At 35.9% G+C, this 25,017-nt stretch overlaps 1 protein-coding gene across 3 annotated transcripts in view; it reads left to right on the top strand.

Annotated features, from left to right (window-relative positions):
* Nucleotides 1-25,017, top strand: part of SBF2 (SET binding factor 2) — a 500,238-nt gene that overhangs the window by 285,849 nt on the left and 189,372 nt on the right. For all 3 annotated transcript variants that reach the window (XM_030330868.1, XM_032594814.1, XM_030330866.1), the window contains exons 13-16: nt 2,707-2,805; nt 14,248-14,452; nt 21,120-21,229; nt 22,891-23,040. In XM_030330868.1, coding sequence (XP_030186728.1) covers nt 2,707-2,805; nt 14,248-14,452; nt 21,120-21,229; nt 22,891-23,040 — 564 coding nt within the window. The remainder of the gene's footprint in view (nt 1-2,706; nt 2,806-14,247; nt 14,453-21,119; nt 21,230-22,890; nt 23,041-25,017) is intronic.

Here is a 25,017-nt window from a genome sequence, read left to right as displayed (position 1 = left end):
CAGATTTTGTCTCTGTCTTCAAGGAATTGGCCTTGTAAAGGGAAAATTAAGACAAATGTGACTCAAAATAAGGATGCTATTTTGTGTTAGTTTGATTTATTTTAGTACATTTTCCATTTATCATTTAGCTACGTTTATAGCAGCTCATTCTGGTGGATAGAACAATGAATATTATTCCCATTTCATTTTCTAAAAGAACACTGTATTGGAACCAATAAATCTAGAGGTTTCTTGAAGTCTGTAAAAGGAAAACACTCCTGGCACCCAAGATAGTGGAGAATAGTAATAGTGATTATATTTTGCCACAGGTCATTTTATTGTGTATAGAGAAGATAGGACTCAAGTTGTTAAAGATCCTCAGTTCAGAGAGCGATCTTTTATTTTCTGTAAAGATAGTTAAGTAATCACAGAAAAGAATGAAAGAAGAGGCACATGTTAAGTTCTGAGTATGGAGACCTTCACTAAATACTTCAGTTAATAACACAAAGCATATGAAGACTTAGGAGAGATTGCCCTGTGGTGAGCAATTCTTTCTAATCAGTTACTAATCACTGATTCCCTAATACCAACATTTAATATGATGGATCATTGACTATCTAATACTAATGTATATCAGCTGTTAGATCCTGAATTAAGTAATCTATATATAATGTTTTATGGAGTTAAATTAGATGCTCTCTAAGATCCTTTCTAGTCCCCATATTTTATTAATCTCTGAAGCATTTTGAATAGTTACATCAGTTTATATATTCCCTTTTTTTTTTCTATCTAATTCTCTTAGTAACTCCTTCTGGCAGCATTATCACAGCTAGTAAGTCAGATTGATTACTTGCAGAAAACTTGCTTGCCACAGCCTCTCACTGTTTTTGTAAATCCTTCCCTTGCCTAGAGTATCCTCCCTCTACTTTTCAATCTAATCATGACCTCCCATTTCTCATACTCTGCTCTTATCTCACCACCTCCTCCAAACTTTCCTAGAATAAGTGACTTTGAGAGCCACTTAGTCTGCATTAAGCTTTATTTTAGGTCTCTAACTTTATATGGCAACTTACCTTTTATTATACACCTTTATATACATTGGAAATAATGGTAAGACAAGGACTGATTCCTACTGAATCTCCCCTGAGTGGTCATCCAGTTCTGTGTTCTGCCTACAGTTACAATTTTTAGTGTCTAATTGATGTTGTTACTTGAAAGCCAGTTGTTCTTATGTATATTTCAGTCAAAGGCGTAGAACGAATGAGATACCAGATCTAAGTAATTTCTCCTTACCCCTGTTTTTTTGTTGTTGTTTGTTTGTTTGATTGTTTTTAGAGAGAGCTGTGTAAGCAGAGGAAAGAGGCAGGGGGAGAGAGAAAGAGAGAGAGAGAGAGTGAGAGAGAGAGACTCTAAACAGGCTCCATGCTCAGCATGAAGCCCAACGTGGGACTTGAGCCCACAATCCTGGGATCATGACCAGAGCAGAAATCAAGAGTCGGACACTCAACTGACTGAGCCACCCAAGCATCCCCCTCTTTCCACCCGTCTTGGACCATTTCATTTGCTTGAATGTGCTTTTAAAGGAAAATAACATTTGCTCCTAGGAAAGGGATCCTTGTTTTCATTGAACCCAGGGTAGCCTACCATACCCAAGACTTAATGAGCCTTTGAGAGACGGCCTGCATTGTGTGTTGTCTGGTCCCCACACTCCAATCAAATAGGCCTGTTAGAAGGAAAGGAATGTTTGTCTTTGTTTGACAATCTTTCTGAATCCTGTCCTAGAACAGAGTTTTATATGTTGTCTGTTCCAGTGAATCTGTTAGTTTCTAGAAGGAAAAATCTTATACCCTTTTTAAAGAAATCATTCATCTATTTATCCTTCTTCCCATTTTTTTCCTTTTTGTACTCTTTTCTCCACTCGCAAGTGGATATATTCACACAGTTCTCTTGGGGCGCCTGGGTGGCTCAGTCGGTTGAGCTTCTGACTTCGGCTCAGGTCATGATCTCATGGTCTGTGAGTTCGAGCCCCGCGTTGGGCTCTGTGCTGACAGCTTAGAGCCTGGAGCCTGCTTCAGATTCTGTGTCTCCCTCTCTCTCTGACCCTCCCCCATCCATGCTCTGTCTCCCTCTGTCTCAAAAATAAAATAAACATTAAAGAAAAATTTTTTAAAACACAGTTCTCCCAGTAAATTAGTTTCATGGGGAAATGGATTAGAGTTATATATTGTAAGAACTAGAAGGAGTCCACAGATCATTTTGTTTTTCCATCTGATTTTAGAGATGAAGAGACTGAAGCTCAGGGAGTTTTAGTGACTTGTTCCAAATCACTGTCAGAAGAGCTAGAACTAAAGTCTGAGTGACCTGACTTGAACATTTGGTTCATGTTTTGTAAGCTAGGGAAATGTTGGAGACTTCCTGACTGTCTGAAATTCTCTGAGAGCATTTTATGAATGAGGCCTGGAGAATGAGTGGGTCTCTCTCAGTTTCTTCCCCAAGAAGAAATAAGGCCCTGAATAATCAGGGAGAGACCACCAGACCATCCAAGGACTCAATCAACTCTGTAACTTTAGAATAGAGGTGAAATGCAGTAAAATGTAAAATATTTTGTTTTAATAGTAACGTATGTTTTAGATGCTTTTTGGTTTGCAAATTGTATGAAATTATCATACTGTTTTCTAATTTACCAGTTTTGGAGTTGATGTTTTGCCATTTGATTCTTTTTCCAAGTTGGTAGCTTTTGAAGTAGAGCGAATTAAGGTTGAAGAAAATAACCCAGTGAAGATAATAAAGCATGTCAGAGAACTTGCCGAGCAACTGTTCAAAAATGTAAGTAAGTATATTTATTTAGACAGTCATTAATTTTAAAAGTGTGTAATTATTTTGTTTAAAGAAACTACATCTTTCTAGTAATAATCTTTTTGCTCTGACTTAAAACCTTTAGGATTATAAGTTATAAGCTATGTGCATCAAAACAGACCTCATTTTTCAAAGTGATTTTCCTGTTAATCAACTATATTATGAAAACACCTCAGTCACAGTTTCCCAATTTGTTATGTGCCCTCATTGGATTTTCATTTAGGTCCCTGTCTTCTTAAGAGCATATTGTGCATTTTTAAGACATAAAGATTAAACTCATTGGAGACCAGAACTAGAATTGACCAATGTGCTCTGCTTAGTGTGGTCCAGTGATTGTCATCTGGATCAGGAAAATTGAGTTGTATTGTTTTGAGCAGACAGGGAGTGAAAAGCTGAAAGGAAGAAACCAAATTGTCAAGTGAGCACAGAAACTCAAGGGTGGAAATATTCCCTGTGTATAGAAGAAATGCAATAAATTCTAAAGAGTGGGATGTGATAAAGTGTGAAGTAATCGCCTGGATACCAAAACAAAAGAGATCCTAAGATGACAGTGTCATTACATGCATGCAGAAAAATGGATTTTGCCTAATGATTACTAGTCATTCTTCCTACCTGTGAAGCCTTGCAGAGTTTAATCCTTTTACTAAGAAAAGGAAAGTAAACGGGAAGTATGGTCTTCCAGGGGAGAGTTGAGGGAAGATAATATTTTTCAGAAAATACAGTGAAGAAGGATTTGTGATCGGTATCCTAGTATTGTTTAACTTAATTACTTGAATAGGTGGGTGTTTTTGGACAGTGGGTCATTAGTCAGTGCTTTGTCACACCCATTTGAAATCTGAGACCCAATTGGATAAAAACAAGAATGCTAAATTGTGTTTCTTTGTTTCATGTTATTCAATTATTTATGAATTTTGTTTCTGAAGTTATTTTAAAATTTATCCCTTTGACTAATACCCTAAACTCCACATATAACTGTGTCCAGTATACTAAATCTATTTCTTGGTTAGTATGCTAAAATTTAAAAAAAAAAGAATTCTGTCAGAAGAAAAATGTGTGTTCTGTGCTGGTGTTCACCATTTATGACGGCTGTGTAGAACTCATATAGAGCATGACCACATGAGAAATTTCTATTGATTGACTGTAATAATAATAATAAATATTGAATGCTTAACACAATGTACCAGACATGGGATTAAGCACCTTACATACATCATCTCTAATCTTCATAACAACAACATTAAGATAGGTGTCATTACCCCCATTTTACTGAGGATCATTGGCTCAGGATCATATGGCTATTAAGTGATTGAATCCAGATTTTAAATTCAGAAACTTTCAATTATCCAATCCCTAAACCTATTTTCTTTCCCTCCATTAGACTGGCTTATCTCCAACTTGAAAAATAGTAATATTTTCAATGACTGACTTTATACCTTGTCATTTTAAAGCACTTTAACATACTTTCTCATTTGATCTTGGAAATGACCCTGTGAGATAAATAGGGCAGTTATTGATATGTGGGAAACCAAAGGTAGAAAGTCTTTTTTCTTGGCTACTAGGAGTGATTTATTGATGGATTTCAAAAAATAGCAAAACATCAAATGGATATCAGTGTTTGAGATTTTGGAACTGATCCCTTGAATAATTGAATGTTTATTTCTTAGATCTTTACAAGACTATTCCAGAACTGCAGAATTTTGTAGCCTGTAAGTGACCAGAGATGGGGTTCTGACACAGGTTTGTCTCTATTACATGACTGAGTACACAGTGTGTATGTAAGGGAGTGTGCCAAGTCACTTTGATGCAAAAACAAAGTAATTTCCCTTCTTGCCATCCTAGAACTTAAATTTTATGATACATAGCTTGTACTAAGCTGACACAAGACTGAAAACTGCAATAAAATAAGTAATAATTATACATTCTTTTTTTTCTCTTTAAATAGACACTTTATTATATCCACAGGCAATAAAATCCCAGAGCTACTATTAGGTGAATCCAGACCCTGCTAAATATTTAATGTTACCAAGCTTCTGCGATGTCCAGCATGGTTTTGAGGCTGGTAACCTCAGTGTCTATCTTCCTGCCTGTCTTGGTGACAGCTCTATCTTGCTGGGCATGCAGTGTCACCATCTCTGTCCTCATTTCCAGCAGCTTCCTTTCATTTCAGCGAACACATTTCTTTCACTCTGCTCTTTTCTGGAACGAAGCCTAATTTGGTTATCTGTTCAGACTTTGATCACTTCATCCGTTACTTGGTTGTTTTAACCAATGTAGTTCAAGGTTTATTTTCTCATATTCTGCTCTGAGGGCTGAAAACTCACTGTTCTCCAAAATAATCATATCTTTTTTCACATTAGAAGTCTGGGACATTATTTTGCTAAACAGTGATCTGCTGCATCTTGGTGACCATATCCTTGTAGACAATATCCATGTTGGCATCCATGTTCTTGACCAATGCAGAGATGGTGATTTCTGCTTGCTGGGTGATGAAACCATCTTTTTTTTTTTTTTTGAGTAAACACACTGAGGCATGGGTGTCCAGTAGAGCGTCTTATTCCCGCAAGAGAGGAAATCTGTCCTTTTGTGCTCCAAATCTCTCCCAGTGCTCCAGCTGCAGGCTCCTGCCCACTGCCGCCCTGGGGGTAAGGCCCCAGCACCAGTACTCCCCATCCTGGAGCACTCCCAGTCTGCGAGGGACCAGTGCAGGGTGGGCACAAGCAGCTAATTTTTATAGATTATTAAAGGTAAATGGAAAACACAGACGACGGCTGATGTGGTTTGGGTGGTGGGGTGCAGAGCCAAGGGCCAAGAAAGAATTCTTGAAACATCTTTGGTGCACAAAGGTGTTTTTATTAAAGCACGGGAACAATAGGACCCATGCACAGAAAGAGCTGCACTGAGGTTGTGACAGGTGACTGATTATATACTTTTAGGTGGGGAGGGGGTTAGGGATAGCACAAGCCTCCAAGGAATTTTGAAAACAAGGTTTCCAGGACCCTGTTGGGGGCTAGCTATTGTTAAGAAAATGTCATTTATTACTGTTTAGTAAAAACTCAGTCATGAGACCTTTCAGATGTGTATCAGTAGGCCTTATGCTTCGAGTATGATTGCCAATATACATCTTGGTGGATAGAGATAAAGGAAGCTTCCAAAGGAATTTCTATATGTTTGAGGTAGACTCACAGGATCCTGAGGGGTCAGGCTAAGATTGCCTTTTGCCCTTAGCAAAGTGTCAGCATGGAGGCAGCTGAGTTCCTAGAGGAAGGTCACTCTGCCTGTTTCAAGAACTTGTCAATGGGCTGTTAGTAGTAAGGAAATTTAATTGTTTTCTTTTTGCTTTTGTTCCCCCACATCAACACCTATCCTTTAAAAACAGTACTTTTAAAGTGATCATCATGAGGGACTTGTATGACTAGGTCAGAGATGGAAATCACCCTTCAAATGTACTCTGCATTTCTTGAGCCCTTATTGAGCTTTTCTCCCCCAATCTAATCCTATTCCATTTAATTTGATCCATTCCATTCTTTCAGTATGTATTTATTAAGCGTCTGCTAGCACCAGGCATTTTCTAGGTACATGATTCCCATAGTATCCTTCGAAAGAGGATATATCTACGTGATGAGTGAGAATTTCAGAATATCCCCATGGATTGTCCTCAGACTTTCTGAGATTCTGTCTAGTTGTAAGATTCTAAACTCCACATGGTCCCAACATTCCTGAAGTAAATATGTTACAAAGTTAAAAGGCAGAGTATGATGGTAAAGTTACTTTCTTGGGTCATGCAGGAAGTTGAGGGGAGGGAGGAAGAATGGTCTCAATGCAAGGAAAATAATCCAGATGGTTCTATTTTTAACTAGTCAGTTTTTTTTTTTTTTTTTTTATCACATTCTAAATTCCCTTTTGGTCAGCAAGAACCAACCATATAATTTGGCTGTTTCCTTATTATTGGGTTAGAATTGAGACCTGGTGATTCCACTTAGATGTTTGTAAATACTTTGTTGCAGTGAAGTCTGGTATGTGTGCCTACTCTCTCTGCTTCATTTCCCTTTGAAGTACCTCAAAAACGAACCTTAATTTCTGTTTCTTCTCACTACTCCCTTGTATTGCTTTTTGGTGTGTGAGAATATGAGGAGACGTGAGTAGGATGGATTGTAACAGTGTTTGGGTGCTCTTTTAACTTTCTGGAGCTTCTTAAATAATTAAGGAAATAATTTGGTGACTTAGGTACAGGACAGGAATGGGAAGGAGACATGAAGGAGCAGGAAGGGAATAACTCCATTAGAGACAAATTGTGTAAGCATTGGCAAGGTTTATACCATGAAGATTATTGGCCATTCACTATACAGCTTTTCTTTCCATTCCCAATTGATAATACTGGATCTGGGTCTGCTCACTTTGGCTTTCAGAATCTCCCATGTCTATATGACAGCACATTTAACTACTTACTGGCTCTATCTCTGTGATTCTCATATATACTAATAAAGGACCACTGACTGTACACAAAATGAGAATGTTAAGATAGGCCAAGACAAGAAATTTAGAAAACCTCCATTCCAAGGCATCAAGGAATCAGTTGGATATGTATTTTACTGTTTTACATAGTGCAGTTTTTCTAATTTGTTTTGCATCTGCAATGGTATATAAATATTTGCTAGACTGTGTAATTTGTTTGATAGTTTTCTTAAAAGTTAAAGGAAAAATGAGAAGACTTGGACCTTCTTATAGAATAATATGAGATTTCTATTTGTGCCTCATGGATGTTTCATTGCCTAGCATTGCAGTGAATAGGTTTTAAAATCCTAATGGGAGAACAAAGTCCAAATACAGGAATATCCATTATAAATCACATAAAGTCTATACCCTTTACATTTCAACATAAAGTTAATTTCACTACCATGCAAATTTAATCTACACTGATGTTATTATCTCTTTGCCAACTGTGAATAAAAGGATTTTGTTGTTGTTATAGGAAGGATGTAAAATACTGTGATCATCTTTAGTCTTAAAAAGTCAAAACATAAACAGCTTACTTAGATTATTGTGATGAAATGAGATCCCCAAAGCATAAAAATCAGACTTCTCCCTTATCTGATCTATTTGTTCATTTTTAAGTCACGTTTACTGTGAGATAATTTACATGTAGTAATATGTACCTTTTTTAAAATGTACTCTAGGGGCGCCTGGGTGGCTCAGTCGGTTAAGCATCCAACTTCGGCTCAGGTCATGATCTCACAGTCCGTGAGTTCAAGCTCTGCATTGGGCTCTGTGCTGACACCTCAGAGCCTGGAGCCTGCTTCCGATTCTGTGTCTCCCTCTCTCTCTGCCCCTCCCCTGCTCATGCTCTGTCTCAAAAATAAATATTAAAAAAAAAAACATCAAAATGTACTGTAGATATTAACAAATGAATGAAGCTGTATAATCCATCACCACTACAGTAAGGACAGAACATTTTTGACAACCCCCCTAAATTCCTTTCCTTGTTATAATCACTTCCTCGTACCACCTCAAACTCTTAATAACTGATCTGTTTTCTGTCTCTTTAGTTTTTGCCTTTTCTGTAATGTCAGTATGTAGCTTTTTGAATTTGGTTTCTTTCACTTAGCATACTGCATTTCAGATTCCTTTATGCTGCATAGATCAGTTGTTTATTCCTTTTCATTGTTGAGTAGTAGTCCATTGCATGGATGCCTCAAACTTCTGTTTATCTATTAACCAACTGAAGGGCAATTGTGGCAATTATGAACAAAACCACTAGAACATTTGCACAGGTTTTGTGTGAACATAAATTTTCACTTCTCTTGGGTAAATATTTAGAAGTAGGATGCTGGGATATATGGTAACAAAATGTAAACTTTATAATAAACTGCCAGACTATTTTCCCAAAAGTCTATACCATTTTGCATTCCCACCAGACATATATGAGTTACATTTGTTCTGCATCTTTACCAACATTTGTATCCTCAGGTTTGTTTGTTTGTTTGTTTGGTCTTATTTTGTTTTTAGCCATTCTCATAAGTATGCGGTGGTATCTTATAGTTTTAATTTGCATGTCAGCAGGTGAGCGAAAGTATGGGCCTCTTACCTAGTTGATGCGTCCTCTCTTGGCACTTGTGAAAAGAGTACTTGTCTTAGAATATGAAACCTCCATCTAGAATTATGAATTAGAGCAGTGGTTCTCAGCAGGGGTAACCCCTCCCTTCCAGAAATTTGGCAACATCTGGAGACATTTCTGTTTGTCACAGCTGAGGAGGGTGTCCTAGTGGCATCTGGTAGGCAGATGCTAGGGATGCTTCTAAACATCTTACAATTTACAAATTTACAAGACACCCACTACTTCCCCATCCAAACAAAGAAATATCTAGCTCAAAATGTTAAAATTGCCATGGTACAGAAACCCTGGATTAGGGGAATCAGCATATTAGGTATTAAAGTCATACACCAAACTTATTTGTGTTAAGGATGCAGCTTTAATTCATCTGGGTGATCATTGAAAGTCCTGTGAGGATGGAAAGTTGAGAATGTTTCCTTTCATCAATATTGTATGCACAACTAGGCAACCCTAAAAAGTCCAGTTATATTTTGTCAGTGTTTAATGACTTAGTCCAGTGATAGTATTGATTTCAGCTGTGTTCGGAAGGTTTTGTGTAACTTGCTCTCCCACATGGCTCTATAATAATTGGTGCACATTAAATAATTATTAAATACCTAAATTAATATGGGAAACTTGGTAGCCACTAACAAGGTCACATCGATTTGTCATTCACTGCTGAGACCAACGTGTAGGAAGAAATTGTTTTCCCCAATGTTGCCTACTTTGTATTTCCAGTAGGGTTTGGGGCTTTTTGTTTTATTTTGCTTGCTTTGCTTTTATTCGAAGTGCATTCTCAGCCTTGTTTTCCATAAGCCCTAGGCATATTCTCATTTCGCTTGCCAAAAAAAAAAAAGAAAAATCCATGTTTCCAGACCAGATGGTATGTGTGTCATTTTTTCAAGTCTGAGAAAATCATTGTACCTCCCATTACTATCATACATTCTCAAAGCAGGATTACAGAGCCCATTTCTTGAAAACCATTATCTAATTTTAAAATTCCCTCTAAACAATAGTGCATTTTGCTGGCTTTTGTGGGCAGTTCATCTTGGCTGCCTTGAACAAAATTGTTACCATGTTCACCATAGTGTTTAGTGGCCTGAATTCTTGGTTATTAATTTATATTTGCATTTCTCTGCAATCAAAGATGAAAATTTGGCAGCTTCTTTCTTCTATTGAAAATAATGAATTTCCTTGTTTCCACAAGGATATTCAACAACAAAATTAGGCTGCGGTTTTTAATGAGCTCAGTAATCTTCAAGGGAACAGTCCAAATGCAGCTGAAGTTCCAAGTAAGAGCAGATGTTTCTAAGAATATGCAGAGTTCAGTGAGCCTTAAATTTCCTCTCATTTCTTCTGTCTTCTTGAAAGCCATTATGTGACCAAATTGGGTGTAAAGTAGCAAATGTATTTCTTTATATTTACCACAGTGCCCGTTAGAGGGCAGCAGTATACAGACACAGCATCCAGAAAAAACAAGCACTTTGATTCACAGGCATGAGCCTTTTTTGCATCTTCTGAACACAATTGAATATGTTATAATTTTGTAACTTTATCCCATAATATGAATTTTATGTATAATGTCTATACAACTGCAGGATAGCCTCATCTTTGAGCTTTGTTTTAAAATGATTAAAAATGCTTTTTAATCTTAATTCTATAGATTTGGTTTATAATATTTCATATTGCTTATGAGAAGAATGACACTACTGATGACTAATAGCAATATCTTTTCTTTAATAAGTTATTTCTGTTTTAACTCTTATTGACTATGATTTTTGTTGTTGTTGTTAAAAGGTAAGTAGCTGGTGATATGATGGGATTCGTGGGAGAAAGACATGGTTTGAGTTTTAGAGGTATGGTGTCATGCTATAGAATATGCAGTGAATAAATATTTTTTACATGAATGTACTCTAAATTTTTAGAAAACAGCTTTCATATTTTCTGGGAAAGTGTGTATGTGTGTGCACACGTGAGTGCACACAGGCACTAAAAGTTTTCCTGTAACAACTCATTTTGTCCTCTCAAGAACCTTATGAAGTAGGTACTGTACCATTATCTAGATTACAGGTGAGGAAACTAAAACACAAGTGGTGAGTGAATTGACACCGTACCAGGTCACACTACCAATAAGTGGCTAAGCTGGAATTTAACCCAGAAGGTCTGGCATCACAGACCAGGCACTAAAAATACTTTGTTGTACTACCTGTCTCATTGAATTGTCCAACCATTCCCTGTGAATCGTAGTGTCACCTGTCTCTATCACGTTTTCACACATAGTCCTGTTTCTGGGCCTTTATTCCATTAGCCTTTTTAACCCTTCACTAATACCAGTTGCCATACTAGATTTATTATTATAGGCTTAGGTAAGTTTTGAGATCTTGGAACTTTGACTTCTCCACTTAATCTTCTTCAGAATTGCCTTGACTATTTTTGTATCTTTATTCTTCCATATAAGGTTTAGGATGAACTTATACATTGCAGGATTTTAAGTAGAAATAATATGTGTATCTTTATTTTTCTAAATGACCTTAAGTCATTTTCGGAACAAGATAAAAGAATATATAGTAAGAGAGAGATAAAATATAGTTAGGAAAGATAACTAAGAAGATGTATTTTTTAATTCTATTTTTCCATGTTTTAACATTTGTTACAATGAATATTATTTACATCATGGAAAATATATTTTAAGTTTTTATTTTATTATAAAGAAAATAAGTATAAATAGAAACAGAAGTAATGAAGACTGTACTTAAATGATTCTGATTCTGACCTCAAAATCCACATGAATTACCTTTCCAGCCTGAAAAAAAAAATCTGCCAGTGAGTTTTAGAAAATTGATATTTGTAACTTTGAGAAGATATCTTAGACATTGTGACTAAAGAACAGAAAAACAAAAACAAGCATACTACTTTTGAAAAGGACAGTTGCAGAAACTATAGACCAGTGATGTTGGTGTTAATCCAAGCATAATTTTAGAACAATTTTTTCAGCATATAGTTTAGAAAGTGGTGATCATGAAGACTTGGCATAGGAATTTATTTATGTATTTTCCCCTGCCTTTGCTAACAATGCAAAGGGAAAACACAAAGTGCATATAAGGGTTACTTTGGCAAGAACAAATTTTATAACTAATTTCACCTTCTCAGGAACCTTGTAAGATGTCCCTCAGGCAAAGTTATTTTCCCAGCATCACACATGAGTCGAACAAAAACTAGAACTCAGGCTTTTTTACACTTAAAAGAGTATTAATTATTATTGTGTTGCTGAGATATGCTACCTATGTCATCTGCCATGGCTGAACCTTTTCTTTATCTGAGTCTGGACCATATAACCATAAAGAATTGTGGGGAGTAGCTCTAGTAGATGATGACAGATATCCATTTTAACTGTCTGGAGAAAGTATAGGGTAGTATTGAGCTTAATCTACAACACAAATAACAGGTTCAAGAAGAAAAGGGAATTTTCTGGTTGCAAAGGATAATAAATGCTAGAATTGGTCTAAGAATGGCAGTGAAACATCTTTCCCTAGAGAACGTTATTAAAAGATGAATTCCATTCTACCTGTGGTGTTCGAAATATAATCCTCCTTAACTGGGTGGCAAGATAAAAATTTATGCCAGCCCTAAGGATCTATGAAAATATTAGCTGATATATTTACTTCAATTATTGCAATCCTAGTATGTGTTCAACATTGTGTCCCACTTATTATGAAATAGTGGGAAGTAGTTTAGGGTGCCTGCTATGTGCCAGGCAGTTTCTAGATGCAACAGGTATACAGCAGAGGGCAAAGAATATTTTTCTGATTGGCTGAAATGTTGGCCCTCACGGAGCTTCATTTTAGTAAGAGAAGGGTAGACAATAAGCAAGTTAAATAAAATTTATAATATGTGGGAAGATGGTAAGTGCTAAAGAGGAACATATAATAAGAGGGATAGGGAGTGTATTGGTATAACTTTAGATAAGGTGGGCAAGAAAGGTAGCATTTGAGCAAAGAAATGCAGGAAGGAATAAAGGATGCTGTTGAAATTGTAGGAAGATAGGCAGAAGTAACAGTTAAGTGCAAAGGCCTTGAGGCTGGAACAAGAAGGCCTGGGTAGCTAGAGCAGAATGAAAGAAAACAGTAGCAGGACAGTCCTATAGGAAAGCCAGATCTTGTGGGGCCTTGTAAATTATTTTAGGAACTTTGGATTTTACTCTGAGTAAGATAAAGAGCTACTTGAATGAACAGAGTATTGAGGTGATAGTTTGACATACTTTTAACTAGATCACTCTGTCTGCAGTATTAAGAATAGAGGGAGGGAGGGAATGAGGATGGAAGCAGAGAGACCAGTCAGGAGACTGTTGTTCTGTGGTAATATAGAGATGTTGCCTTGAACCATAGGGTTGTTGAAAAATGGTCAGATTAGGAACATATTTGAAAGGCAAAGTCCAAAAAGTTTGCAGAGGAATGGATGATTGAATGTTGGAGAAAGGCATTACAGATAGCTAAGCATTTCACCTGAGAGGAAAAATAAATATGCCATTTACTGAAGTGGAGAAGACTATAGAAAGCAGATTTGGAGGAGGGGAAGAGTAATTGCGCCATTTGGACGTCTATTTAAGAAGTTTTTTTTTTTTTTAATTTTTTAAGTTTATTCACTCAGAGAGAGAGGGAGAGAGCACAAGCAGGGGAAGGGCAGAGAGAGAGGGAGAGAGACTCCCAAGCAGGCTCTGCACTGTCATTGCAAAGCCCCATGTGGGGCTTGAACTCACGAACCATGAGATCATGACCTGAGCCGAAGGCAGATGCTTAACCGACTGAGCCACCCAGGTGACTCAAGAAGTTATTTTAAATCCAAATGGAAATACTCTGCACAGGCAGTTGAATATACGTATATGGCGTTCAGGAGAAAGCTCAGTTGGAGGAAAGAATTTATGGATCATTGGTGTTTTTATGGTTGAAATATTGAGAATGGAAGTTGTCCCCAAGGAAATAAGTGTAGATAGAAAAGAGGCCCGAAGTCTGAGCCCTGGTGTTTTTACATAGTTAAGAGATTAGGCAGATAAAAAAATAGACAAAGATGTAGCAAGAAGACCTAGAAACCACATGGAGAAAGTATTCATAGAAAAGGAGTTTGAGTGATCAGCTATATTATCAGATGCTGCTGATAGATCCCCTAAGAAGATTCTGGTACTCTCTTTTATGGCATGTATCTGAATGTTTATATAATCACTCATCTGTCTGATTTCAGTTTTTGTCCCTTTGAGCTCCCACTCTCTGCCTGGCAATCTTCCATTGGTATTTCAACTTCTGACTAATTTTACCTGTTTGATATTGCAGGAGAATCCTAACCCTCATATGGCATTCCAGAAAGTTCCACGCCCAACAGAAGGATCCCACTTGCGAGTTCATATTCTGCCTTTCCCAAAAATTAATGAAACTCGGGTACAGGAATTAATACAGGAAAATCTTGCTAAGAACCAGAATGCGCCTCCTGCTTCACGAGTGGAAAAGAAATGTGTTGTGCCAGCAGGTCCACCTGTTGGTATGTATCTGTCTCTTTGTTTGTTTTAAAAGTAAACCTTTTATCAAGATAGAAGACACAAAAATGAAAGTGTGCCACTTGACGAATTTTTATAAAGTAAACAAACTTGTATAACCAGAATTAGAGCATTGTTAACACCCAGAAACACTGTTCCATTCACTGTCTCTCACAAACAGTAACCATTAATGTAACTGCTATACTATAGAATCTTCTCTTTTTAAAAAACGGCTATATTGAGTTATATTTCACACACCATAAAACTCAATAAGTGCACCATTCAGTGGTTTTTAGCATATCCACAGAGTTGTGCAACCATTTTCACTACATAATATCAGATTGTTTTCATTATGCCAAATAGAAATACCCATACCCATTAGTAGTCACTCCCCATTTTCCACCAAAACCATTCCTCTCTACCATTAGGCAATAATCTTTATATCTTTATAGATTTACCTATTCTGGACATTTTATATAAATGGAATTATACAGTATATGATCTTTTGTAACTGACTTCATTTAGCATAATATTTTCAAGGTTCATCCATGTAGCAGGTAACAGTACTTCATTGCTTTTTATACCTGAATAATATTCCATCGTATGGAGATATACATATATGTATACATGTATGTGTGTATATGTGTGTATATGTATATGTATATGTATATGTATATGTAAGTATATATATTTACGTTTTGTTGTCCATTCACCAACAGGTGGGTGGTTGGGTTGTTTCTACTTTTGCCTACTTTTGACTACTTTTTGACTACTGTTTTCAGAATGCTGCTGTGAGCATTCATGTGTAAGTTTTTGTATGGATATATGTTTTCAGTTCTTTCAGGTATATCACTAGGTGTGGAATTTCTGGGTCATATGGTAAGTCTATGTTTAATAGTTTTAGAAACTGCCAGACTGTTTTCCAAAACAGCTGCACCATTTTACATTCCCATTAGCAATGTATGGGGCATTCTGAATTCTCTATATACACTGATGTTATAGAGCATCTTTTCATCTACTTATTTACCATTCTTTATATCTTCTTTGGAGAAATGTGTATTTAGATCCTTTGTCCATTTTTAAATGGGCTACTGGTCTCTTTATTATTGATTCATAAGAGTTCTGTATATACTTTGTATACAAGTCCCTTATCAGATATGTAATTTGCAAATATTTTTTTCCCATTCTGTGGGTTGTCTTTCTTTACTGATTTTTATCTCTTCTTCTTCAGCTTTTGAGGGAAATGTGTTATAGTCTCCTGTGATAATAGTAGAATTTACCTATTTCTCATTTTAATTCTATCCATATTTTCTTTCATATATTTTGGAGATGATTTGTTGGATCCACATATATTTGATATATCATAGCAACCTGGTGATTGATCCCTTTATCATTATGAAATGTTCCTCTTTGTGTCTAGTAATACTTCTTGCCTTAAAGTATACTTTGATATTTATATAGCTATGCCAGCTTTCCTTTGCTTAGTGTTTGTATGGTTTATCTTTTTTTATCCTTTTATTTTCAAATTTTCTAAGGCTTTATGTTTAATATATGCCTCTTGTAGGGGCACCTGGGTGGCTCAGTCAGTTGAGTGTCTGACTTCAGCTCAGGTCACTTCAGCTTGTGGGTTTGAGCTCCACGTTGGGTTCTGTGCTGGCAGCTCAGAGCCTGGAGCCTGCTTCAGATTTTTCTCCCTCTCTCTCTCTGCCCCTCCCCTGCTCACCCTCTCTCTCTCTCTCTCAAAACAAATAAACATAAAAAAATGTATACCTCTTGTAAACAGCATGTGGTGGGTTTTTTTTTTTTAGCCAGTCTATCTTAGTATATTACTTATATTACTTAATATACTATTTATCTTTATGTAAATATAATTACTGATATAGTAATGGCCTTAATGTAGTTTACTGGTTGTTTTTTTTCTGTTTAATCTTCCTGTTTTATGTTTCCCCTGCTTTCTTGCTTTCTTTTGGATTACTAAACTATTTTTCTTATTCCATAATTTATCTCTGTTAACTTTTTATTTATACATTTGCTTATTGATCTTTTAGAGGTTTACCTGCAGACCATGACACACATCTACTTTTGTCAGTTCAGCTTTCACCAGAAACTTTTGGTCAGCCTAGCCATATGCCAGATTCAAGCCTGGATTCTCAGTAGTCTTCTATCTGTACCCAAAATTGGTAGATCGCCTAGGGAAAATTTGGATGTGTGTGTTAACTCACCTCTCCAACTTTTTTCTCCTTCTCTGGAATTTTAGGTCCTCTAGTCCTCGTGCTTCTGTAGCAATCTGTTACATTTAAATAGATCGTTTTGCATTTTATCTGACTTTTATAATTGTTCCTGTAGGAATTTTAGTTTGCTACAGACTGTTCTATCATACCTGGAAGTAAGTGTGGTTTTATTATCAATGAATAACCGTATAGTCATTGTATATTTACATAGTAAGCTTAATAATTACACATTGTTAACATTAATGTTATATTACATACATAGTAATATTAATGCTACTTTTATTATTTATTTATTTAGTAATGTTAATTTGCCATTATTTTCCTAAGAATACCTTTTACTGAAGTGTTGATTGAACTTTCACATAGAGAAGAAGAGGGAGAAGGTAGACACATTAGGGTGAATAATTATCTTTTGAAGGGATTAGTCAGGTTATTTTAATAATCATAAGCTAGTTGAGTTCTTTCTTTAATGTTTATTTATTTTTGAGAGAGAGGGAAAGAAAAAGCACAAGTGGGGTAGGGACAGAGAGAGAGGGAGACAGAGGATTGGAAGTGGGCTCCGAGCTCAGAGCGGAAAGCCTGATGCAGGGCTCTAACTCACACACTGTGAGACCATGACCTGAGCCAAAGTCAGACACTTTACTGACTGAGCCACCCAGGCACACCAAGTTCTTTCTTTAAATACCCACATGAAGTTTGGTAAAGTTTAATTTGCTTTAATTGTAGCCTTAACTGTCTCAATATTATCCTCATTTGATCTCTTTACTTTCTTCATTTTTAATCCACATCAAATTCATTCTTTAGATGCATGTGGAGTATATCACTGTAATCAGTGAGAGAGGTACACATGACTCAGTATTTGGCCCTGCATGTAAAATCTGAATGAACGAACGAATGAATGAATGCAGGGGCCTCTGTCCAACTTTCTGGTTCATTTGAGTTGATAAGAGTCGGGATTTCCCTTGTACTAAAATTAAACAGTATGAAAGTTTCATTTTACATGATACTCATTTCATGAGTGTAAAATTGCTGTCACCTTAGGAGGCATTCACATTGTGAGAGGTTAATTAGTTTCGAGCTATTCCTCAGGGGAGCCAGAACTAGCATTGGTAAGCCAAAGCCTTAGAAAGGAAGCCCTGGGAATCAAGTGCCCACAAACCAGAGTTGTCATCAGACGTTAGAAAGCTAGTATTAGAACGCCACAACTAGGGGGTTGGCCAGTCTGAAGTATCAGTAACTCCAAGTGAAGAACTTTCTTCTCTGAGTGAACTAAGTCATAGTCTCAAAGGAAAACAATAATTCCCACATGGTAACAGACTTATTATCAGAAAACGTGGGATGTTTTAATGGCTTGTCCTAAAGAAAATTTAAAATGTTGCTGAAGAGATTTCAGAATTAAAAGTTTATAAACACAGCTTAAAGATGTTGCTCAATAAAGTATGTGGTATTATTTGGAGACTCTAAGAAGTTTCCTACTTAACAATTTCTATTTCAGTCTATTCCACTGACCTACATGTGTGGGAAGCACCAGAGCACACAATTAAGAATGAGCATTTCATAGAAGAGTCATGTGTAATAATCTATTTAACCATCATGGTCATGAAGAATATCAGTGTCATATGATTAAAAATGAATTGAAAAAAAAAACTAGTAAAATTTGAGTTTTATTGTCTATTATATGGCGCCAATTGATTTCCTGATTCTGATAATACACTCTAGTTAGGCAAGATGTCACCAATGGGAAAAGCTGACTGAGGAGTGCATGAATCTTCTCCATACTATTTTGTAACTTTTGGTGAGCTTAAAATTATTGCAAAAAAAAGTTTAAAAAATGATTTGAAAGATAAAAGATTTTGTATTGATGAAATGAAAGGGATGCTAATAAGTAAGATACGATAGTCTTTCTTCTTAAGTATGAGGGGAAGTAAAGGGATTATGCCTTTAGATTCCAAGAGCAACCATAAAATATAAGGACTCTTAAACAAAAAACCATATCAGACCTATAAATGTAGAGAACAAACTGATGGTTGCCAGGGAAGTGGGGAGAGTTGGGAAAAATAGGTGAATGGGAACAGGAGATACAGGCTTCCAGTTTTGGAATGAATAAGTCACAGGAATAAGAGGCACAGCATAAGGAATGCAGTCTTTGGTATTGTAATAGCAGTGTAATGGAACAGATGGTAGCTACACTTGGAAACAAAGCATAATGTATAAACTTGTCAAATCACTAAATTGTACACCGGAAACTAACTACACTCAAATAAATAAAAAGAAAAAAATATATAAGGGGTCTTTCTTTTTGGCTTAAGAATGATTGATACTACATCATTTGTACCAATGATACAGTACTTTGTGAAATTAACATTCTTAACTAATACTACTTTGGTTTATATCCTTCTAATATTCTTTTCATAAGGTAAATTTAGTTTAAGTAATTTTAGCCTATGTATTAGACTAGATTTTTTTAAAATATAATTTATTGTCAAAATGGTTAACATACAGTGTGTTAAGTGTGCTTTTGGTTTTTGGGGTAGATTCCCATGGTTCATCGCTTATATACAACACCCAGTGCTCATCCCAACAAATGCCCTCCTCAATGTCCATAACCCATTTTCCCCTCTCCCCAACCCCCCAATCCACCCTTAGTTTGTTCTCTGTATTTAAGAGTCTCTTATGGTTTGCCTCCCTCCCTCTCTGTAATTATTTTTCTCCCTTCCCTTTCCTCGGTCTTCTGTTAAGTTTCTCAAGTTCCACATGAGTGAAAACATGGTATCTGCCCTTCTCTGACTGACTTATTTCACTCAGCATAATACCTTCCAGTTCCATCCACATTGCTGCAAATGGCATGATTTCATTCTTTCTCATTGCCAAGTGGTATTCCATTGTATATATAAACCACATCTTCTTTATCCATTCAACAGTTGATGGACATTTAGGCTCTTTCCATAATTTGGCTATTGTTGATAGTGCTGCTATAAACATTGGGGTACAGGTACCCCTATGCATCAGCACTCCTGTATCCCTCGGATAAATTCCTAGTAGTGCTATTGCTGGGTCATAGGGTAGTTCTATTTTTAACGTTTCGAGGAACCTCTGCACTGTTTTCCAGAGTGGCTGCACCAGTTTGCATTCCCACCAACAGTACAAGAGGGCTCCCATTTCTCTACATCCTCGCCAGAATCTGTAGTTTCCTGAGTTGTTCATTTTAGCCACTCTGACTGGCATGAGGTAGTATCTCAGCGTGGTTTTGATTTGTATTTCCCTGATGATGAGTGACATTGAGCATCTTTTAATGTGTCTGTTGGCCATCTGGATGTCTTCTTTGGAAAAGTGTCTATTCATATCTTCTGCCCATTTCTTCACTGGATTATTTGTTTTTCGGGTGTGGAGTTTGGTAAGTTCTTTATACATTTTGGATACTAACCCTTTATCCAATATGTTATTTGCAAATATCTTTTCCCATTCTGTCAGTTGCCTTTTGGTTTTGTCAGTTGTTCCCTTTGCAGTGCAGAAGATTTTTATCTTGATGAGGTCCCAGTAGTTCATTTTTGCTTTTAATCCCCTTGCATTTGGAGATGTGTCAAGCAAGAAATTGCTGCGGCTGAGATCAAAGAGGTTGTTGTTCCCTGCTTTCTCCTCTGGGGTTTTGATGGTTTCCAGTGTATTAGACTAGAATTATTCAATCTTATGGTAAAGGTGACTGGTACGTAGTTCATAGGAGTAAAAAGTTACTCCCAAGTTCATATAGTAATTGTTGGGCCATAATGATTTCTCTTTTTGTGTGGTGTCTTTTCAGTTCCCCTCTACTCAGATTTGTAGAATCTGATTTTTTTGTCATATGTGGTTTTCCTTTGGTAATATCTTAGAAATATCAGCTTCTTTTTTTGTTAGTAGTCCTCTCATATATAAATGTTAGCTACTTTTTTCATGATACTGTACCCCAAACTTTATCAGTTTGTTTACAATTCAAGTTAAAAATTGGGGCATTTGGTGTGGGTTCAATTGCTGCGTCAGGCTCTGTGCACTGGCTGCATGGAGCCTGCCTAGGATTCTCTTTCTCCCTCCCTCTCTGCCCCTCCCCCATTGGCACGCTCTCAAAATAAATAAACTTAAAAAAATAGATATTTACTTTTGCTTATACAATTGTACTGTGCAGTATCAATTAATTTGCATAATAGTTCAGTTTATCTTTGGAAGCTATCCTGTGATATTATCCTCTATAAGCCTTTGACTAGCCTGACACTTCAAAACCTAAATATGTAATCAGAGTAATAAAATGGAATACCTCCAATGCCATGTAACCAGGGAAAAGAATAAATTCTAAATGTTGATCATGTAAATAGTTATAGTCATATAAACTGTAAATACTAATATTCCTCTTGCTTTTGTAGTTGCCAAAGAGGTTTAATTTGTTTGTGTTGTCTTTATATTCCTCTATTAGTCTCCATAATGGATAAGGTGACAACAGTTTTCAACAGTGCACAGAGATTGGAAGTTGTTAGAAATTGCATCTCTTTCATATTTGAAAATAAAACGTTGGAGACTGAAAAGGTAATAAAATTCCATCTTTCCCAAGTAAGCATCCATCATTTCCCTTTCAGATTTACATGTGTAGCTTGCCAAATGACCTCTCCTCTAATTCCATCTCTTGTCTTTATTGAGTGTCCTTTGATCATTTTGATCATTTTGATCATTTTAAGTGAATCAAGTCTAAGATTTAAAATCTTAGCCAAGCCTAGTTATGTGGCTACCAGAGAAATACTAATAGTCATTTTTTTCCTCAAACTTTTAAACATTGTTCACTAAATCCTATTTTACTTAGAAATTTAACATTTTAAGTATAATTTTATTTATTGCAAAGAATCTAGTAAGAATAAGTAATGAATTATAGAAACAGTGGTATTCAATTTAAGTGGGTCTTATTAAAGCACATTTTCTTGAGGCTCATGGGTCGCTCAGTCAGTTAAGCATCTGACTTCAGCTCAGGTCATGATATAGTTTGTGAGCTCAAGCCCTATGTCATGTTCCATGCTGACAGCTCAAAACCTGGAGCCTGCTTCAGATTCTGTGTCTCCCTGGCTCTCTGCCTCCGTCTCTCTCTCTCTCTCTCTTTCAAAAATAAACTTAAAAAAATCATAGTGTTTACAGTGTTCCCAGTATAATAATGTTATTGGAATAAACATAAGAGGTGCTATTGAAAACAGTGTTTTAAAAAAACACATTTTCTTGACTTTTTAAATAAAACATGCTAAATGTAACGTAATCTTTTCTTAGTGACTCATTATAGCTCTGAACATCTATTACAGGAGGCTAAAGCGTGAAAAGAGTAACATTTTTACCCTTATAGTAAATGACCCCAAGCCTTTCTAGGTTTTGACTTTTTTTGGTTTCCATTTTCTCTTATGCTTGAAGTATCACAGACTTCCTTTTGCTTCTCTTGCTTTAGGTTTCCATCCTATTTCTTGTGCCTGCCTATAATAATACTGTGCCCTCTTTCTCTCAGACTTCTTCCCTTCCTTCTTAGTTGCTCCTTTGTTCTGTATTTTTTAGGTTTTCAAAGTTAAGTAAGCTTATTACTATTTTATATAAAATACATTAACTAGGCTCTCATAAACTGGAAGAGACATTCTTCTGGGTGATGAAATGAAAGAGTTTTAATACATAAATCTGGACATTTCTATTTGTTGATCTGAGTCCTTTATCATATTGAAATGAGGAAGGGAGATTTAGAATTTTCTAGTCATAAATTAAAACTGACTTGTGATTACAAGAACTGATTAAATAACCAGTTTAAAGGTATAAAGTCACCTGTGTTTATTTTCATTAAATTTTTCCTTCTATTCTTGCCATGAAGATGTGGCCAGTTATTAAAAGAGGTGTCTAAGTGTCATGAGTGTTTTGGTAACCAAAGTTTTGTTGAGTTTTTTTTTTTTTTTTTAGGTGAAGTTAATGTTTTTTTGTTTTTTGTTTTTTAACTTATCACATGAATCAGTTCTATTTCTTTTTCATGCTGGCTTACAAATAAAATTAACTGTTAACCCATATATTTATGTATAGTTGTTCTTAATAACAAATCAACTCTTCTAGAAGCTAGAAGTTTAATTCTAATAACTTTGTTAAATGTTTATAAGGTGCACTTGAATTTTTAGTGTGATTGAAAGTACTTTTTTGCATTGATTCCTTTTGTTCACTTCTGCCTCTCTTGTCCTCAGACCCTTCCAGCTGCATTGAGAGCCCTTAAAGGAAAGGCAGCAAGACAGTGTCTCACTGATGAGCTGGGTTTGCATGTCCAGCAAAACAGGGCTATATTAGACCACCAACAGTTTGACTACATAATAAGGATGATGAACTGTACTCTACAGGTAATTTTTAGTTCTTTTAGATTATTCCTAATATTTAAGACTACTTTTTATTTTCCCAGGAGATTCTGTAATTACTGATATGTCAAGTTCTTGAGCCTTCCACAGTGAATAAGATGAAGAACCAATATCCATACCATTTTGGACAGAAACGCTTATTACTTGGCATAAACATTTTTATTTTCTCTTGAAAAATGGTAGGTTATATTACTTGTTCTCTAAGGAAGCTTTCTGAAAATGAAAAGTCATCTTTAAAACATTCATTTTTATATTACTTAATGTCAGATTACTTAATAATTACTACTTAATTATTCATGCCATTGTCAGGTTTTGGTTGTGCTATTAAGGTAGAGGGTAATGAATGATGGATAATCCAAATTATAAATGAATTACTCAATAAAGTATTTGCTAAACACTATGCATATAAAGGCAAAACATGCTTCCATTTGGCTTCAAAAAATATATATTATATTACAGAAATAAACTTCCCACAAAATAGTGATACCAATTTAAGAGAAGCAAATAATCTGCTTACCCCATCCTGTTTCACTTGTTAGATAATTTATTACATTGGCATTATATTCTTTACAGGTGATACAAAAATTATTTCTCAAACTTTCTTTTTGAACAAGGAGAAAAATGTTATTAAATATTAAAAATTCAAAGACTATCTGTGGGACTCTAGAGAAACTAAACAAAATGCATATTAAATTCTGTTACACTGGAAGATGAGAATTACCAGGTATAATTAATAATAAAATTTATGGATGAAAGAAGGCCTAGTTAAATGGAAGATATACCATGTCCATGGATTAGAAGATAAAGATAGCAGTCTCCCCAAAATAATCAATAGAGGCAATGCAATTTCTATCAGAATCCAAGCTAGAAGAGAAAAAAAACCTAAGAATTACCAACACACCCCTGAGGCACCTGGGTGGCTTAGTCAGTTGAGCATTCTCTTGATTTTGGCTCAGGTCATAATCCCAGAGTCAAGGAATCAAGCCCTGTGTGGGGCTTCATGCTGAGCATGGAGTCTGCTCTGCATTTTTCTCTCTCTCTCCTGTGTCTCTCTTTCTCTTTCTCTCCCTCTCCTCTCTCTCTCTCTCTCTCTCTCTCTCTCTCTCTCTCTCTCTCTCTTTCTCTCTCTTTCTCTCCCTCTGCCCCTCTCTCCTGCTTGTGTGCTTTCTCTCTCTAAAAATTAAATAAATAAACAACAGTTACCAACACACTCCTAAAAACAACAGCAACTTTGGAATTGGTCCTGTCAGATCAAAAATTTGTTTAAAGGAAGACATACCAAAATAAATAAACAATTAAAATAAGACATACAAATGTACAGAAGGCACCTGAAAATGTGTTCAACATCACTAATCATCAGGGAAATAGGAATCAAAATCACCATGAGATATCACCTCACATTTGTTAGAATGCTATTATCAAAAAAGATAAAAGATAACAAGTGTTGAGAGGATGTGGAGAAAAGGGAACCCTTGTGTACTGTTGGTAATAATGTAAATTGATACAGCTACTATGAAAAACATAAAATTAAAACTAAAACATATGATCCAACAGTCCCATTTCTGAGTATATCCAAAGGAAAACAGGATATTGAAGAAGTGTCTGTACCCACATGTTCAATGAAGCATTTTTAACAATAGCCAAGATATGAAAACAATCTAAGTGTCTATCAACAGATGAATAGAAAAAGATGTGTTATGTATAAGCAATGGAATTATTCACCCATGAGAAAAAAGGAAATCCTGCCATTTGTGATAACATGGATAGACATTGAAGGCATCATGATAAGTGAAATAAGCCAGACAGACAAAAACAAATACTGCATGTTATCTCTGATAGGTAGAATCTTAAAAAAAAAAAAAAAAAAAAAAAAAGTCTAACTCTTAGAAACAAAGAGTAGAAAAGTGGTTGCCAGGGCCTGAGGGGTAGGGAAAATAGTGAGAAGTTGGTAAGAGGTGCAAA

Source organism: Lynx canadensis, chromosome D1 (genome assembly GCF_007474595.2).
Source record: "Lynx canadensis isolate LIC74 chromosome D1, mLynCan4.pri.v2, whole genome shotgun sequence".
NCBI lineage: Eukaryota > Metazoa > Chordata > Mammalia > Carnivora > Felidae > Lynx > Lynx canadensis.
This window is presented reverse-complemented; position numbering and strand designations above follow the sequence as displayed.